This window comes from Wolffia australiana, chromosome 7 (assembly GCF_029677425.1).
Source record: "Wolffia australiana isolate 7733 chromosome 7, ASM2967742v1".
Classification (NCBI taxonomy): domain Eukaryota; kingdom Viridiplantae; phylum Streptophyta; class Magnoliopsida; order Alismatales; family Araceae; genus Wolffia; species Wolffia australiana.
Genome location: NC_135841.1, coordinates 746,010 through 765,360, shown reverse-complemented (window position 1 = coordinate 765,360; position 19,351 = coordinate 746,010). Strand labels below are relative to the sequence as shown.

The 19,351-nt window shown below is 38.1% G+C and overlaps 1 protein-coding gene across 1 annotated transcript; it reads right to left on the bottom strand.

Annotated features, from left to right (window-relative positions):
• Positions 1-3,561: 3,561 nt before the first annotated feature.
• Positions 3,562-6,721, bottom strand: LOC144705757 (VAMP-like protein YKT61). Its single transcript, XM_078578565.1, has 6 exons — positions 6,385-6,721; positions 5,726-5,823; positions 4,699-4,803; positions 4,058-4,123; positions 3,852-3,938; positions 3,562-3,764 (listed from the first exon to the last, which is right to left on the bottom strand). The coding sequence occupies exons 1-6, from the start codon at positions 6,596-6,598 to the stop codon at positions 3,714-3,716; spliced, it is 621 nt and encodes a 206-aa protein (XP_078434691.1). The 5' UTR covers positions 6,599-6,721; the 3' UTR covers positions 3,562-3,713.
• Between the last annotated feature and the right edge of the window lie 12,630 nt (positions 6,722-19,351).

The window sequence follows — 19,351 nt, the reverse complement described above, 5'->3', positions numbered from 1 at the left end:
AACATTTCGTCACGTCACCGTTTGTCACGCATCATCATCCGTCCCGTCACATTCGGGGTGTCATGTCTTGGACGTGCCGTTCCCTACTTGAAGGTGACGGTGACTGAATGCCTGTGACGGTGATGGTGGGTCTTGGAAGTGTGACGTGACGGGACGGACGTCACAGGTTGACGTTTGTGACAAAAATTTAAAAGCATAAAGAAAGTGGAAATTTTAAAATTTTTAATTTTTAAATATTTAAAAATACATTGTATTGTATTATTTAATTGCAGATCATATATTCCCATCTGGTGTGACAGTGATGGCCTTCGGTGATGGGATGAAGACGGAATGATGGAGTCAGTGAGGCAAGACGCAAATGTGACAGATTTTTCTAAAATCATAGGACGTGTGACGGGATGGGAGACATGACGAACTTCTCGTCACGTCCCCCTCTGACACCACACATCATCCGTCCTGGTCATGTCCTTATCCATCAACACACATCATCCATCTTGGTCATGTCCTCGTCCATCAACACACGTCATCCGTCCCATCGCATCTGGGCCATCACGTCCCGGACATGCCATTCCTAACTTGGCATCCATTCATTGAACCTGTTGCCAATATCAATTATCTTTGTTATTGGTAGCTTATGAAAAAAAATGTAAATGATAACTACAGATAGTGGTAAAACACGTATTGGGGCGATAACTTGTTGGCAATAATTGTATTAGAAACATGCCAATGCATTGGTTCTATTTGGTCCATTTCATTTCTTTAGATGACATTTAAATTGTGTGGAGGCTCCAACCTCTAATTAGGGTTACATATAGGGATTTATTATTATGTGTCACTAGAGCCCGTTATTTCTGTTATTGGTACTTGTCTTCAAAAATAAATTAGAATGGTACCTACTAATGGAAACGCGCACATTGGGAGAGTAACTTGTTGGTTATGATGGTATTATTATTGATAAGGATCATGCAGTCATTTACATTACGATAGCATTATTGTTCATAGAAAAACATTTATTTTCTGAAAAAGCCAGACTTAGTTAAGTAGATTTCTCCTGATACGAAAAATAGACAAAAAATAGTGTGTGTGCCAACAATTGACCAAATATAAATTAAGTGATAATTAAATTTATGTTACATTTATTACATGACAAAATATTAAGATAACTTGTTTAAAATTTAATATATTTATAATAAGAGGATTGTCTCAGATGTAGTAGGGGAGTAGCACTATTTAATTTATCAATACAAAGCTGCCGTAATAACTTCATAACTTGATGTTATTAAAATACAAAAAATGATAATATTAATTAATATTATAGGATAGTACATTTAAAATATCACTCACTATGAGCAAATAATCTAATTCTCATAAATGTTTGCCCAAATTGAATGATTATAAAAAATACTAATACTTTAATATTCCCCTTTGATTTGTATTGATGTAGAATAAATTGTGATAAAATTGCATTTAACTGAATGATTTAATGTTAATATTATGAACCTTAAAATAGCAACCACTTCTAGGAAACCATATTTCCCTTGTTTCGTGAGTCATGGAGTAATCCTTTATCTGAAAATGCTCTGGAATTATTACCATGAGACCGGAGATGAAGAGGCTTTCAAAGGGCTATGTACTCTATTGAGAAAAGGTGCAAACTGACAATATAATAGAAATGGTAACAATGCATAATTTATTCTATAATTTGAAGTACAGAATGTTATCATTGCAGAGATTTTTATTAGTAAGATCTCTTAAAAATAGATCAAATATCAAATAAAACAAAAGTCACACGATTATAATTACATTATTTTGTTGTGATTCTTAATATGTCTGAAAAAAACTGATACAAAACTGTAGAGAGAGGTCAAAAAAACCTGAGCCAGATACATAAAATTGAGTGCATTATCAAAACATACAAATAATATTTTATCAAAAAGTAGTGGCTACGACCTTGAGGATGTTTTGGAAAAAATGTAGCCTTATAACTGTGCCAAAGCCTCAGATCATCCTGTAATATCAGGGAGAGTTCTCCTTAACATGTATATTTTGACACTTCATTGTAATTGTAGATCTTCTGAATTCTCACAATATAAGGTAAACCCATATCTCTGGTACTCCAAGAACTCTGATAAGTCATTTTTTTGAGGAAAATAACTTTGCTAAATACTAAATAATCATTAGGTTATGATTAATCTTTGTTTAGAATATTAAACCCATAACTATGACTTGTTATTTATTAGAAAATGTGTTTATTAGCTCAAAATAATATTCTACTCAACAGAAACAACAGAATGGCCGTAACGAGAAAATGAAATGAAATGAAGGTTATGAAAGTTATGAAGGTTATCCTTGAAACTAACTTGTTTCAAATTAGATTTTTTATTTGGGTGAACCAAACGATAAAATTAATCTCACATGAAATGCATACATATCAAAAGGAAATGACAAAATACATATATATTTAAAGATAGACAGTAGAGTGATGTAAACTTCATAATTTTTTAGATGGCGACATATAATAGTGCCTTCCACTCGCCATTCATCTATACTTCAAATTTTTGAATACAGAAGGAGATTCAATTTAATGATACCTTGAAGATTATTCAGCTTCACATTCTTCTTTTATTCGGAAGATAAATAATGATTTTGGAACAAGAAATACTCTGAGATGCTGAACCCTTGGATCCTGATGAATTCATCATGACTATCTTCTAGAAATATTAATCAATCCTTCATATCAAGTGTATCATGAGCACTATCCTCATAACCTAATCTCGAATAAGATGGATGATTTTTTGCATCATATTTTTTATATTATTTGCACATATATGTGCATAGCTTTATATTTGCAAATTTACATTGGTCAGATCACATGAGGCCACAAAATCTATGTCACCCAATTCTTCCAGCCAAACTGGATTCTTTAAGGAGATATGGGGTCCTGGACTTTCAAGAAACATGATATATTGTTAAAATCATGTCATTTGAGATTGTTATCACCTAAAATAAATTTTAGTTGTTTGTATGTCTGATTAGAAGAGATAAGCCTCCATCATAGTAAATAATTGTATCTCCTATGTTATTGTCTCTTGAGGGGTGTCACATGTCATGATAAGGCAAGAAAACAATCAATGGCAGTGTGCTCTAACATAACAACGTTCCTTAGGGCACTTCCCCAAGGGATTGGTTGAACGCTTAATATCAATGTATTATTATATGATTTCAAGATCTATAAAACCCCATTCAAGTTCTTTCAAACTAAAATGCAACAGTTGCAAATATTTCAATAAACACTTGATTGCCCCTCATTCTTAACAATATGGGAACTGTCAAGGATAAATTGATTTGTCTCAGTTTTATATTTTTATGAATACAATATACTTATGTCCTTCATCACAGTCTTTGGATAATTACAAAAGGATCAGATTCAGGTATACTTGAAGTTGTAATAGAATGGCAAACAGTATGTTGACACACTGCAAGACATATCACCCTTTTCACTTCATCTATTATTGATTGTCTATCCTTCTTTGTCTGTGTTTCTCTTCAATAAGTGAAATATTAAGTAGAACAATCATCTCAATAAAGATAACTTGCCCAAGTTGAAGAATACTGTGGAATTGCCCAGGAAGGGAAGGCTGAATTGCCCAATCACAGATACGAAGAGGGGGAAGAACCAAACAGCCTTGGATAATGAAGATGGAGATATATTCTTACAGTATGGTGCAGCACTGGTTGGTCTTCTTCGCTTGCTTGTAGAACATCTGCTTGGCCACATGATAAAATGAATTCAAAGAAAAATATAATGCAATTATTTGAAAATTCATAAAAATCTGATAAACTAATGTTACCTGGGACGCAGCGCTAAGATCGGAGCTCTTCTCAACCAAACTGTCTAGTTTTTCTCCCCTCGCGAGCACACTGTCAATTGTCTTGTGCTGCGGCGCGAGAAAACACAGGGCAAGAACATTATCTTATGAATTCCCTCTGGTTTTGAAAGAACTTGGAAATTTCTTAATCTCTCTTATGAATTGAGGATGGGTTCAGACTAACTCACAAGGATGATCTTGGTTTCATCCAAATCACGCTGAATTTTGAGCAGCTTGTCGGCCTCTGCGGGGTCCTGTGGAGAAATATGCATGAACATGTGGATAACAAAGACATGGCTTCCTTGGGGAATTATGAGGGGAAAAGAAACAATATTTTTTTTGAAGAAAAGATGGAAGATCACCCGCGAAACAGTGATCAACCTGAATGACGGGAAAAGAATTTATGAGAAAGAACTTATATCAAAGCCAATTTAGGATTTTCTACCAGGGAGATAAGAAGATTGTCATTACATAGAAATTCCTCCTGGGAAGTTTATGATGGAAAAAAAATTAATGAGATCAAAAATTGAATCAAATCAAACCTGAATGAGAAGATTGTCATGGAATCAAAATTCCTTTGGGGGATTTTCGAAGGGAAAAATAATTTAAGAGATGGAATATTTAACTGTATGCAATTTTGGATTTTCTTTACTGGGAGATCAAAAAATTGTCATGGAATTAATCTTTCTCTGGGGGAATTTTTCAAGGAAAAAGAATCTATGGGATGAAAATTAAATCACAGGAGATTTGGGATAAAACTTCATTTTGTAATAAAATTCAATTCATACATTATCTTGTCTTAATTAAAAGCAAGAGGAAGAGTAAATACCTGGAACTTGGTCAGAGCTTCATTCAAGTATGCCCAGGGCTGAGTGACATCTTCCTTTGCTGTTCTCCAGGATTCTCCAAAGCTCCTCTGGTACTCATCAAGCACCTGAAGCATATACAGAAATAAGAAGTGCTTCTGACCCATCCCTAGAGAGAGAGAAAGAAAGAATAAACGAGAAAGAGAGGGAGAGAGAGAGAGAGGTCCAGAACAGCTATCACCAACTCAGCATAATAACTTTGATATTTTTGAGTGAATTATGATTATTTATTGTACTATAGAATTGTTTACAGACTTCTGAACAAAATTTCTTTCAGAAAGAATAAAACAGTAGATGATATCAAGCTTAACTTCTTCAATGGCGATCGTTAAAACTATGAAACACAAAGACACATGAAATATGTCAGAGAGATATAAGGTCAGCCTTTTTCAAAAATCAAAGTCCAAATAACAAAAAATAATCTCAGAATCTAAAAACATGAAATATATAGCCCCCTTCCCGAGAAGAGAAAATTTCCAAATCCTGATACACAATGGGCCTATGAAATGTAGATTTCAGCAATTTCTTAATACCAAATCATAATTAATAAAAATAACTTTCCGAATCCAAAAGATATGAAATATAGAAACCCATGAAATTGAATTAAGATTTTGGCGAGCTTCCCTCCTGAGAAGTGAAAATTTCCAAATCCTGATAAAGAATGGGCCCATGAAATATAATGTTCAGCTGTTTCTTGACTCCAAAGTATACTTAATAAAGAAATAATCTGGAATTCAAAGAATATGAAATATAAAGACCCATAAAATTGAAGATTTTGGAGACCTGCCTTTTTCAGAATAGATGATTTCCAAACCCTGCTAGACAATGGGCCGTGAAATGTTAAGGCCAGACCTTTCTTTGTACCAAGGTGGTATAATATATGAAATACTCATGAATTGAACGAAATATTTTGCAGAGATTTCCCAAACGATGATAAACAATAGGCCTGGAAATGAGTGAATTGTACTGGAAAAATTAAAGCATAGGAACCTTGTTCAGGAGAGAGAATGCACTCCGAACGGGATAGTGATCATCAGTGAAGGCCAACGCGCAGAGACCGTTTCGATTGTAACAATGAACCTTGTACTCTGCCAAGACGAAGCAGCTTAAGATTGTCATCGAGAAGCCACGATCAAATTCTACTAAAATCAGCAAAAATTTTTCTAATATCGTTGAAGTGTCTCTTCCCTGATCTACCTGGTATAAACGAAAACTCCAAACTTTAGAGAAATTCAATGAGCAGGGCTCAATTCTACAAGAATGAGCTCCGAAGGTTCTTTTTTTTATTGAAGATTAATCCAGAGTAAAGCAGGAAAAGATGATCCATAGTCAACAAATAAAGATTACTTAATCCTCTAATTGGATTGATAACAGCTGATCAAAATCCAAAGGTTTTTTTTTTAATTTCATGGAAGATTAATCCAGAGAAAAGCAGGAAAATATGATCCAAAATCAACAAATGAAGATGAATCAATCCTCTAATTGAATTGATTACAGCTGATCAAATTCCAAACGAAGGCAGTCGAATCATCGATCAAGATCCAAGGGAACTGTTTTTAAAACGTGACCCAGAAATTATCGAGCGCATAAGCTAGATCTACATGAACACACAAGCTAATTGGTGGGTCAGAGGAGATCCGGGCCAAAACCTTCGTGTTGCACGGACTGCCTCTGCCCGGGGGGAGTCCTCTTTGCGACGGTGCGGCCAACGAAGAGGATAAATTCCTTGGCGGCAGTCCTCTGGAAATACCCAAAATGGCTAACGTCGGTGGCGTTGGCAAGAACAATCGAATCAGACTGGCCCGACGAAGAAGCTTCACCAGATCCAGACGATTTCATCAAGAGAAGCGCTGTGATCTTCATGGCCGCAGATCCGATCACCCACTTCTCCTACCGATCGACCTCGACTTGCAAGCTCGCCGACGATCTCGATCTCGAGCGTAGAGGAGACCCCAAGAAAGAGGAAAACTTGGGGAATGGCGGTGTAGAAGAGACAGCTAATCCTTTAAAGGACAATTAATCAATTAATTAAATAATGTCCAAAGTTAGTCATATTATGGTTTGATGAACTACCAGGCCAATAAATTTCTATGTAGGGAATGTTGCTCATGGTATCAGTTTTAGCAAAAACCTAAACCAATACCTGAACTTTGGTTGATTTGATATACCTACTGTTGGAAGCAACCATTTTTACTTTCCTTTTTTACCCTTACCTTTTTTATGTCATTAAATCTTAACAAGCAAACATGGAGGAAATCCCAAGCCTTACAAGTCCGAAGATGGATGGAGAAGAACGAGGTGTAGCGAGTCGGGTAATTTTTCCTGCCGTTCCCGAGGTTGTGACGTTTAACGGGTTCAATCTGGTGGATTGGAGCCAGTATGTGGAACTAATCCTTGAAAGCAAAGGATTAGCTCACCATCTCAAGGAAGAGGTAGATCTGGATTGTTCAAAATATAGATCCTGGAAGGAGGATGCTGGCGTGCATGCGTGGTTGCTGGGCAGCATGGCAGGAGACAGGTTCAAGGAGTACCTTTACTTGAAAACAACCAAGAGAATCTGGGATCACCTACACATAAGCAATGTGAAAAAAGTCATGCCTGGAGAATATTTGAGCTTGTAACTAGAGCTACCACACTAGTACAAGGTAATTCATCAGTTACTGAATTTGCTGAAGAGCTCCAAGCACTTTGGCGAGAGATTGATCACCTCAGACCAATCAAAAATCCCGAAGATTGGCAATCTACCTTACATGATTGTATGTTCCAGTTTCTGATGCGACTCAATAAAGAATATGAGGGACTCCAGAGTCATATCCTTAACCGTGAATGTGTCCCAGATCTGGAGGAGACAATTCAGCTTGTGCTGAATGAGGAAAGGCGAAGGACCTATGGGAATAATAATAGAGAAGACACATGAGCAGGACTTATGGCAAAAACGAAGCAATAAAGAGACACTGTTCCATCAGATGGACGTGAAAACACTACTTCAAATCAGAGAGGACAAGGCAAGAAGCTAGAGGGTAGATCCAACTTACATTGTTCATATTGCAAGAAGAATAATCATACCAAGGATACCTGCTGGTTTCTGCATGGTCGACCTGCCAAACCTGCTCAAGCCTATGTCACCAATGCTAAAGAAGATGCATCTTGTGATGGAGAAGCAAAAGGAGAAGAAGCAATCAAGATTACTGTTGAAGAATATGCTACAATTAAAGAGGAATTCGAGAAGATCAGGACAATGATAAGCTCTACATCCATGGCCAGAGCTGATGATCTATCTAATTTTTCCTAAGCATACTCTTTCAGACTGGATTATTGATACCAGTGCTACAGATCATATGACCCCCTATTTTTCTAAGCTCCTTAATTATTCTTCATATCAATTAGACAGAAGGGTGTTCACCGTAGAGGGAGGGGGGGAACCCCAGCCAGTTACATGTATTGGGGATGCAAAAATTATAGGCCTAGGTCTCATTAAACATGTTTTACATGTTCCTGGTCTAAAGGCTCAAATAATATCTCCACAGAGATTTGTCAAAGATTTGAACCTTATTTTTTCCATGACACCTGATGGCAATTTTGTTTATGATAGGGCAAAGAACAAGAGGAAATCAGCTTTTAAAATGACGAATGGGTTTTTGTATGTGAGTGATGAGGCTGGTGGTCGTTCAACAAAATGCTATGCTGCACAAGAGCCTGAGCGCATCGGGAGTGTGGAGAAAATCAAGTTAATGCATTGTCGTCTTGGTGATAAGCCTAAAAATGCGTGTAAATATGTCGTTGATTTGGTGTTTAGACTTATACAATAAAATTTATAATTTCCCTTAATCACTAAATATAGAATATAGAGAAAACAAGGGTCGAACCATAGGGAGGCAACGAATAAGAATTTTTATCCAATTTCAATGAATTAATTCAAAGATGAATTAATTTTGCAATTAATAAATCTTAATTATGCTTAATAAAATTTTTAATTAATCAAAATCAAGTAAGACTTAATTTTGATTTTAAATATTTCGATCAGAAAGCTCAAGATAGAAATATTTCAATTTTAAGATCAGATTAATTCAAATTATTAATTTCCCAATTATTTTAAATTTTTAAGACAATTTTTATGAATTAAAAGTGGGAATTAAATAATCAAGAAAGGGATTTTTTAAATTGGACTTCAAGATGGATGAATTTTCGAATCAAATTTTATTTTTAGGTTTTTTATATATTAAATTTAATTCCTAAATAATAAAAATCGAAATCTAGAGAGAGAAACTAGACAAATTAATCTAGAGAGAGAAAGTGAAGAATTTGGGGAAAAGATGAAATCTGACCTAAATTAAAAATCTAATGATGCAGAAATGTTCTAAATTGATGTAGAATTAAAGATAAAAAATCAGATCTTGAATCAGAATCAAAATGCAGTGCTAATTTCATTCAAAACCAACTTCTAAGGCATGTACATTTGGCCCATGCCTTTGCATTTCAGAATTTTTCAAGAAGAAGATTGAAATACAAATCAGAAACTTACAACTTTGAGTGCAGAATCAAGAACTGTCGACTTCCAAAGCGTCCCTTGTGTCCTTCCTGGCCAAATCCTTGGGGAGAGCATCAAAAAGTGGTTCGCCCATTTCCAGACCTCTATTTAAAAATCCAACCATCTGGATTGTAGAGGTGATAAAGACAAACATGCCCTCAAAATTTCAGCCTAATCGGACGGCTAGATCTCAAGATATTGTCGTTTTACTGAGGATTAATGTCAATCGTTAGATCTTTTATCTCTCTTCAAAATATCTCAAAAATAAGCATTTTCTGATTGGCTGGCATTATTTGTTTCTCGTTTTCCGCTTTCTCGGATCGCGATTTGACACATAGTTGTCCGTGTCCACCGCCCACAATGATTGGAAAGTGATTGGCCGCTTTGAATGGCTATCAAGAAGCCACGTCGCCCTGTGTATAAAAAACAGAAAAAACAAAAGCAGCGGCAATTTTTGCATAATTTTCAACGCTCGTGTGTCGGTTGCCGCATGCATTTAATGCACGCGGCAACCGACCATGTACGAGGTAAGCTTCTTATTAATAAACGCATGTGTGTCGTTTGCCACGTGCATTAAATGCACGCGGCTAACCGACCATGTACGAGGTAAGTTAATTTTTTAATGCATGCAGAAAAGTTAAAACGTACCTTTCTTCTCGCTTACCGCGCCACGTCGATGCCCTTTTAATAGAATAATTCGCTCATTATGGCATCGCGAATCGTGATGCCATAGTGACTTAATAACGCTTTCTCTCTCTCTCTTATTATTATAAATAAATATGCATCATTCATTCCCCCAAATTTTGGGCAAATGACGTGGATGCCCCTTGATATATATATATATATATATATAAATATATTTTAAAATGCCAAATAAATAGAATATATGTTATTTAAATATGAAAAATTCATTTCTTAACTAAATATTGGTTTAGAAAATTATATAAAAATATGGATAAATTCTATAAAAATTAGGAAAGCCCTTACCAACCTTAAGCCAAGTATTTAAGGCCCCGTAAAAAATATTTATTCACTGAAATGAGGTTAAATTCCATGTAAAAAATGATTAAAAATCAGAAATAATAGTAAAATCAAAGTGTAAGTGATTTATCTTCATTTTTATATGATAACATGCAAATATAGTCATTAAAACACATAAATATAATGTAAAATTCATTAATTAATCATGCTAAATTTCAAGTTATCAATTGGACATCCATCTTTTGAACTCTTGAAACATATGTTTCCTATACTCCTTAAACATATGAAGGTTGCTACTCTATATTGTGATACATGCCAGTTTGCTAAGCACAAACGTGCATCCTTTATTGGGAAGGGTGAACGAAGTGCAATATCATTTGCATTAATTCACTGTGATGTATGGGGTCCATCTACTACAGCGCTGACATATGCCAGATATTTCATTATATTTGTTGATGGTTGTACACGTTTGACTTGTGTATACTTATTGAAGTAGGGTGCGACCGTTCCGATAACGGATACGAAACTGGGCACTGGTATCCATTACGAAATACGTTTCGTTCAAACTTCGTTCGACATCTATCATATCGTAGTCAATATCCGGTGTCCGTTATCGGATATCGATATCGGAATACGGAAAAGAATCCGTACGTTATCCATTACGAGCTCGTTATCCGTCCCCGTTCAGCAAAATTATACTTTACTATGTTTCGTTATCCGATATCGCGTACGGATATCGGATAACGGAACATGTATGCGTAGCGGGAAACATAGTATTTTAGGTCGGGGACTCTCCATTTCAGTCTATAATCAACGGGCGACGGGCGATTTGCGACTGCTGCGGAGAGCGGAGTGCGGAGCTGGAGCTGCGGCTGCAAAGTCGGCAACGTGCGGCGATGGGCAATTTGTGGCAGGCGACGTGCGGCGGTCTCGAATCTCCACTCTTTGTTCGAGCTAGGGCTGCGGAGTGCGGAGCTAGAGCTGCGGAGCTGGAGCTAGGTCTCGACTCCAAGTCGGCATCTCGACTCTCCATTCTCGACTCTCGATTCGAGCTCGATTCAGGTCAGTCCTCCACCCGACAATGGTTCGTCATCTATCGATCTGTAGATACGAATATTTTTCTGCATGATTCATAATTTGGATTGCATGACGCCGCACATGCATCGATATATCTTGTTGTTTATCTGCCGAGCAGGTGATGCAAGTTTTTTCAGCCTTGTTTCCGTCGATCTATTGCATCGATATATTGCATCCACCTATCGCATCGATCTACTGCACCGATCTATAGCATCAATCTATATCATCGATCTATTGCAGCGATCAATTGCATCGATCGATTGCAGCGATCAATCGCATTGTTTTTATGTCGGCAGTGGGCACCATATCCATACAAAGTAAATCATCTACTTGTCCTTTTAGAGTAAACCACCGTACATTCATCGATCTATTTCATTATTTCATCAATGTTTATGCCATCGATTTAATTTATCATTATTTTCTGAAGGATCTTGAAATTTCCATGCATTATATTCATTCACACTTCTACTGCTTACCTACGTAGCTATATACCTATATACTGCATCATGTAGTTGTCCATCAAATGACGCATGTTTCTTTACATACCTTACATGGGTATGTAAGGAAATAGTTCATTTCAGGGTCTTTTTTTTTAACATATGTACGTTACGGCATTACACATACACCTTACACTTCACCCCGCTAGCTGCCATGTCAACGGCAGAGAGTGCTTTACCTCAAATAGAGGAGGAGTCAGAATTTGAGGAATTACCAGCAGAGCATACTGCTGATGTCTCGGAGGCTCGTGGACGAGCAAAACGATCACCCACTCTTAGGTACTTCATGGTTGTTGGGGATTCGACATACGAGTGTGAAATTTGTCGCACGAAGAATGCGACAAAGCTGGCACATCTTAAGCGCCCAATAGATGGTAGTACAAGTGTCTTTTGGCGTCATTTCAAGTTCGTCCATCTGAAAGAACACGATGCGCTGAAGGGCAGTACGAGCACGCAACGATGTATAGACGACTTAGCAGACGACGGGACATCAGGTCTCTTCGGCGGAAGGCGACCATTGAGGGGTCGAACACCGAAAGAGACCAAGGATGTCATTAGTCGGCTAGTTTGTGACACAGACTTGCCATGGCATTGGGTTGATACAAATGCTTGGAAGGAGACATGGCGATTTGCGACACAGAGCGAGGTACCCTCACCGAGTGCCCGAGTCATCAAGGCATGGACGCTGAAGTTGTTTGTGAGGATGAAGGCGGAGATCATTTGCATATTAGCAGATGTCTATTGTGTGGCGATCACAGCTGATGGTTGGACAACAGAAAATGGTTGGGGCCTTTTGGGCATAACAGTTTATTGGATAGATGCTCGGTGGATGTATCTTGAACTTGTCCTTGGCGTTCACGAGCTTTGTTGGATGCATGACAATGAGTCTATGGCAGAAGTTCTTGCCGAGGTGCTTGAAGAGTATGGACTCGACACAAAGGTGAGTAATGTAATAATGTTAGGACCTTTGTATTTGGTACTTTTCAATGCATGCTATAATGTTTAATGTGCTTTCCATTACAATTATGTGCCGTTACCACTAATAACACGTCAAGCAACAAGAGAATGATGGCCATATTAGGAAGAAGGCTGCGTGGAAGGAGCACTGGGTTCAGTGCTAGGCGACATGTTCCATGCGTTGCACACATTGTAAACATTGTTGTTCAAGCTGCATTGAAGAGCTTCTCTATACCCACTGCGGCACCCATAGTCGAGCGAGAGAGTGATATCGGTAGGACTGCCGATATGTATGACAATGAATCGGAAATGGAAGAGGGTGAAGAGGACATCTCATTGCAGCGGCGAAGCAGTTCGATTGGGGAAATAGTGACTAAAGTGAGATCAATAGTTAGAGCTATACAACGATCAACAAAGCGACGGATGTATTATGCTGATTTATGTAGGACACATAAATTGAAGCCAAGATTGCCCTCGCTTGACTGCCCAACACGATGGAGTAGCATGCGCGAGATGCTAGAAGAAGCTATTGCCAAAAGGGATGTGATTGATGTAGGGGCTGCATTCTTCACGACAGGGGGTAGCCAGACGAAGATCTCGCATGATGAATGGGAATTGCTTAAGGAGTTTGCCTTCTTATTGGGACCTTTTGCATACACAACCGACCATGTTAGCAAGTCGAAGGAGTACGTCATTGGGAATGTCCTCCTCCTCGTGCGAGCATTAGTTCGGCATATGGACGACGTAACGAAGCAGATTGCTGAGTCCACACTGTTCACAGGCAAGAGGCTTCCACAAGATGAACGCGCATCATTATTGCATGGAGTTGTCGCTATGCAAACAAAACTAGCTGAATATGAGGAGCTGTTGTGGAACAACGATGTTGTCCTTGCTGCCTCATTGCTCAACCCATTTCGCAAGGGATCAATGTTTGATAAGGCTTCATATTTGAAGGCCGTATCCTTTGTCCGTGGAATCCTCCCCAGCACTCCGTCATCTTCCCATGAACGACGGGATACAACCATGCATCCACAAAAACAACCATCAAAGGCTTGGGTCAATCAGGCTCTTAGCAGCGAACCGTGTACACGAAGAACCTCACCAGCTTCTCCTTTGGAGGAAATGGAGACATACATAAGTACAACCCACCAAGGAGGCGGAGACTCTACACGTGCCTGGGGGGAACTAAGGGTGTCCTCGTCTATCCAGCACTGTCCAAAATTGCACGTGAATTTTTAACAGTGCCTGCTACAAGTGCTCCATCCAACCGATTATTTTCTGCTGGCAGAGCAGTTGTCACGTATGAGAGATCACGTTTGGAGGGGATGAGTATTGAGGCACTTGTCTGTGTGAAGTGTTGGTGTCGAGAAGGAAAAACTAAATGGTATAACATTTGCCTTCAGGGTGACATTGATGTTGACCCATATACATCAAGTATGATTCTAATTTATCTTAACTTAATTTTCTCATATGGATGTTAAATTGAGATGGCTTTCGAGCGTGATAGCTTCCGATGTCGTGATAGCTTCCGAGCGTTAGGACTCCTGTGATTCTGTGTTACATGGGATTTACAATAAATTCCGAGGACGGCGATGTGAAGATGAATCTAACCCTTTTCCCAAACACGGCTAAACACTTTTTTCCAGAACTTTTGTCCCCGATACAATTGCATTTTCTAGAGCATGTTTGACATATGATACTTTTGAGTTTATATTTGAGTAATTATTTTTGTACTACACCCAATATTACCTAAGCCATATAAACCGTGACAGGTGCCATGGCGCTAGGTAACAAACCAGCAACAGAACATCGATGCCTACCACGTCAGAGTATGCGTCTTCTCCTCCAACGCATGACAAAGACATTACAGGACACGAATGTGCATGTCATCAGCTCTGATTTCGAAGATGACAGTGATAATAATGAAAGGTCTGGCGAAAATATCAAAGACAACACTATCAATGCCCTTCAATTCTCACCGGAGAAAATAGAGTTAATTGGTGCTAGTACAACACGAATCCTTGCAAGCCTTCACCTCAACCCAAATAGGCCCATACGAGATCCGCACATCCCAGTGAGCCGTGATCCATTTTATGAGCCATGGGCGGACCAAACCTATTGGACACAGTACAATTTCACCTCAGCAATGATTAACTTTGTCGACTTTCAAGTCGCCCATACTATCAACAAAAGGCTACATCCATCGCCGGAAAGTGACGGCGGGGGAAACAGATGGCTTGTGGAATGAGAACCTATTATGTATGTTATGTTTAGTTGTTTGGTTGTATGTTTGGATAATGGTAACTTAATCTTCACTTTTTAAATGTATGTTGGTTGACTTCGCAAAAATTGTCTCAAACTTGACAACAACATCAATACTTAATCATTTAGTATGTTTTTTCATACACATCTTCGTACAATCAATAAGATTTCTTATTCAAATAAACAAATAAACATATATGATTTTTCCTAAAGTGCTGCATCATCTTCGTATTCCGATATCCGTGCCGATATCGTTTCGATATCGTATCCGTTATCCCCATAATGATATCAACATCCGACACCATTATCCCATTACTAATGTCTGAAACCGTTATCCGTTCCATAATCTTTTCCGTATCCGGTACCGATATCCGATACCGATGTCGACTGCGTTCTCAATTTTTTTGCGCACGGATTACGCGTTATCCGATTACGGATATCGAATACGGATGTCGTTAGTCACACCCTATATTGAAGTCCAAGTCAGATGTTGCCCATGTTGTTCAAACCTTCTTTCTTATGGTGAAGAACAAATTTGATACATCTATCAAGCGGTTGCATCAGATAACTCCACATACTTCATCAATGAATCTCTTGCTTCGTACTTCAAGTCATAGGGTGTTATTCATGAATCCTCTTCTGTGTATATGCCACAACAGAATGGCGTAGCGAAGCGACGAATGGGTCATGTGACTACTATGGCTCGATCACTACTTATTCACTATGATGTGCCTAAACGCTTTTGGGGAGAGGTTGTCTTAACATTTCTACATAGGCTTAACAGATTGCCTTCTAAACCATTAGGCTACAAGAGTCCGGTAGACCTGATGACAAAGTGTTATCCTCATAATCAGTGGAAGACAGACCTTAAACCAAAAATATTTGGGTTGTGTATCCTTTGTGCATGTTCACAATGTAGAAGACAAGTTCAGTCACACGTCCATGAAATGCACTTTTATTGGGTTATTATCACACCCAAAAAGAGTATAAGTGTTACCATCCCGAATCAATAAAGTTCTTTGTATTTACTGATGTAACATTCATGAGGGTGAAAGGTTCTTCAAAACATCACAAGGGGCATTTGGAGGAATATATTCCCAATTGCCAGGAGTTGCAGGAGTTGTAGTCGAGCTGAATGATGAAATGGGCGACCTACAGAGTTAGAGTCAGTTGGAACAAGACCCAAACTTTCAACTTAATGATTGGGAAGCACCTTGTGCTGGAAGTTAGATGACCCAAGCTCTTCCAATTGTCCCAGATAGAGAAGAGACAAACAATGAAGTTGACAATACCTTGGAATAGACGAATGAAGCTGATGATCGTCCAGTAGTTGGTGATGAAGATGAGAGTATGGGATTGCCTATAGAATTGAGAAAAGGTCTGACATAGTGTACTCAAGGAGTGAGGTGTCCACTCACCAAGGTAGTAGGGTATCAGCAACTTGGACCAGAGTATCAGTCCTTCCTCACAGCGATCAACCTAATCACAATACCAAAAACACGCCATGATGCGGTCAAGGATATGAATTGGAAGAGAGTTATGGATGCTTAAATGGAAGCATTACTCAAGAATAAAACATGAAAGGTTGTCCTGGCTCCACCTGGTAAACGCCCAGTAGGGTGTAGGTGGATTTTTATTGTGAAGTACAAGGCTGATGGCAGCTTCGAGATATACAAAGCCCGGCTAGTAGCAAAAGGTACACACAATTTTATGGGATTGACTTTGGAGAGACATTTGCACCTGTTGCAAAGCTGAACACAATGCCGATCCTCCTTTCTCTGGCAGCAAACCTTGGGATGGCCGTTATTACAGTATGATGTGAAGAATGCCTTTCTCCATGGTGAGTTGAATAAGGAGATTTACATGGAGCTTCTTCAAGGTTATTATGAAAATGAGACATGACAAAAAGTCTGCAAGTTAAAGAATATACTTTATGGTCTGAAACAATCTCCAAGAGCATGGTTTGGAAAATTCTCATGTTGTATGAAAGACATGGGTTATCAGCAGAGTAATGGAGACCATACACTTTTTCTAAAACACCATGACTCAGGAAATATATAAATTCTATTAGTATACATTGATGACATTATTATAACTGGTGATGATGATGTCGAGAAGCAGTTACTACGTATCAAGCTAGCTGAAATATTCAAAATTAAATCACTGGAAAACTCAGATATTTTATGGGTATTGAAGTGGCCTATTCTTCCAAAGGAATATTTATTTCACAGCAAAAATATACTCTTGATCTACTCCAAGAAACAAAGATGACTGGATGCAAACCCACTCATGTACCCATTGATCCAAATAAAAAATTGGGTCTCTATTAAGAGGAAGCACATGTGGACACTAATATACTTGTGGCAATATCAGAGATTAGTTTGGAAACTAATATACTTGAATCACACAAACCAGATATAGCCTTTGCAGTTGGGTTGCTGAGCATTTATGGATAGTCCTCAACAATCTCACGTACAACCAGCTTATGGTGTGTTAGCATATTTGAAGGGTTCTGCAGGTCACAAAATTCTCTTCGGTTGAAATGGAAGCACCAACCTCGAGATATATACAAACGCAGATTATGGAGGTTCCATGGTAGATAGACAATCCACTAGGGGCTACCGCGCTTTTGTTGGAGGAAATGTTGTTACATGGAGGAGTAAGAAACAACTAGTAATTGCATTATCTAGTGCTGAGGCTGAAAATAGAGCATTAGTCAAAGGCATTAGTGAGGCTCAACGGATAAGGAATATTCTAACAGAAATTGAAATAACTCAGAACAAGCCCACAACAGTGTATCGTGAGAGTAAAGCAGAAATTGTTATTGCTCATAACCCTGTTCTTCATGATAGAACAAAACATATTGAACTGAACAAGCGCTGGATCAGAGAGAAGATCAACCAAGAATATGTTTATATTGAATACATTAAGTCAAGCAATCAATTTACCGATGTCCTTACCAAAGGACTGGCTAGATCTCTCTTTGACTGGTTGCTGAGCAAGCTGGGAATCAGAAGCATCTATTCACCAGCTTGAGGGGGGGTGTTGGAAGCAACCACTTTTGACTTTCCCTTTTTACCCTTATTTTTTTTATATCATTATATCTTAATGGGCCCAATAAATGTCAGGCCCACTTGTAACCCCATAAGAGGGGGGAGACTGTTGGTATCCTGTAGTTTTTTATTCTTTCTATTCTTCCCCTAATCCTAACAGGCTATGAGGATTACCTCTACTGAAGTTTCACACCTACAACTTTGGTTGGGTCTTTGGTTGTTCAAAGTGGAGTTTTGGTCGGATAAAATTCATAAGGTTGATCAAGTCTATCACAGGGAATTAATGGTATTAGGCTTGGTACAATATTTATAAAACATAAACTGATTCCTAAACTTTGGTGGTCCTTAGTTTGATCAAAGATTGGTTTTGGTTTGTTAAAACCTATCAATGAGATCATTGCTTTTGAGTTTGTTGGCACTCGCTTCAGGCCTATCTGAAAAAACAAATTGAGGATTTAAAATCAGTAAGGTACGTATGCTTCAAGTACACATTGGATGATCAAATTCTGCTCATGCATAGAGATAATAACTTTTGGGTCCATCAAGGTTTCAATACAAAGCATAGGATTAATTTTTGAGAGAACTTCATACAATATTTCTAATTAATGGCAAAATATGCACTTCTAAGTGACATTGATTGGTCAGTAATCATATCTATAAATGGAATTATATATGGCCTACAAACCAATCACACACTCTATACCTCATTCAATATTTATTAATACACAACTTATTCATTCAAATGCACACATATTACGCACAGTGAAGCCCAAGAACATTTTTAATGGTAAGTGAATTGTGACAAGATCATATTATTTTATTTGTTTATCTTGAAACACATATTCTACTTGCAATTAGTAGTGTATTTTTTCATTCAAAATTTTTTTGGGCGTGTCCTCTGGTTTGAGGGTGAAGGATTGAAGAAAAAACACCACTCAACCTTTTAGACATGTGATGACAAAGTTTGAGTGATGTTTGTGTTTTCTAGACTCACATATTCATCATTTTTCATAGGTTATAATTATCAACTAATTAAGCTATCACCATCACGCATGCCATCGCCAACTCTGCCTCTTGCTGATGTGTAACTGCCATCACCATTGGTGGCTGTAAAACTCACATCACTGTCCTCGCTCCACTACTTGTTGGCATGTATATGCAGCCATCAGTTCCTCATTCTGAATTTTCAAGAGGTGTGGAAATCGTTGGAAGTTCAATTATTCAGAACCTACTGAATCAGCTTCCGAAACTGAAGCGATGA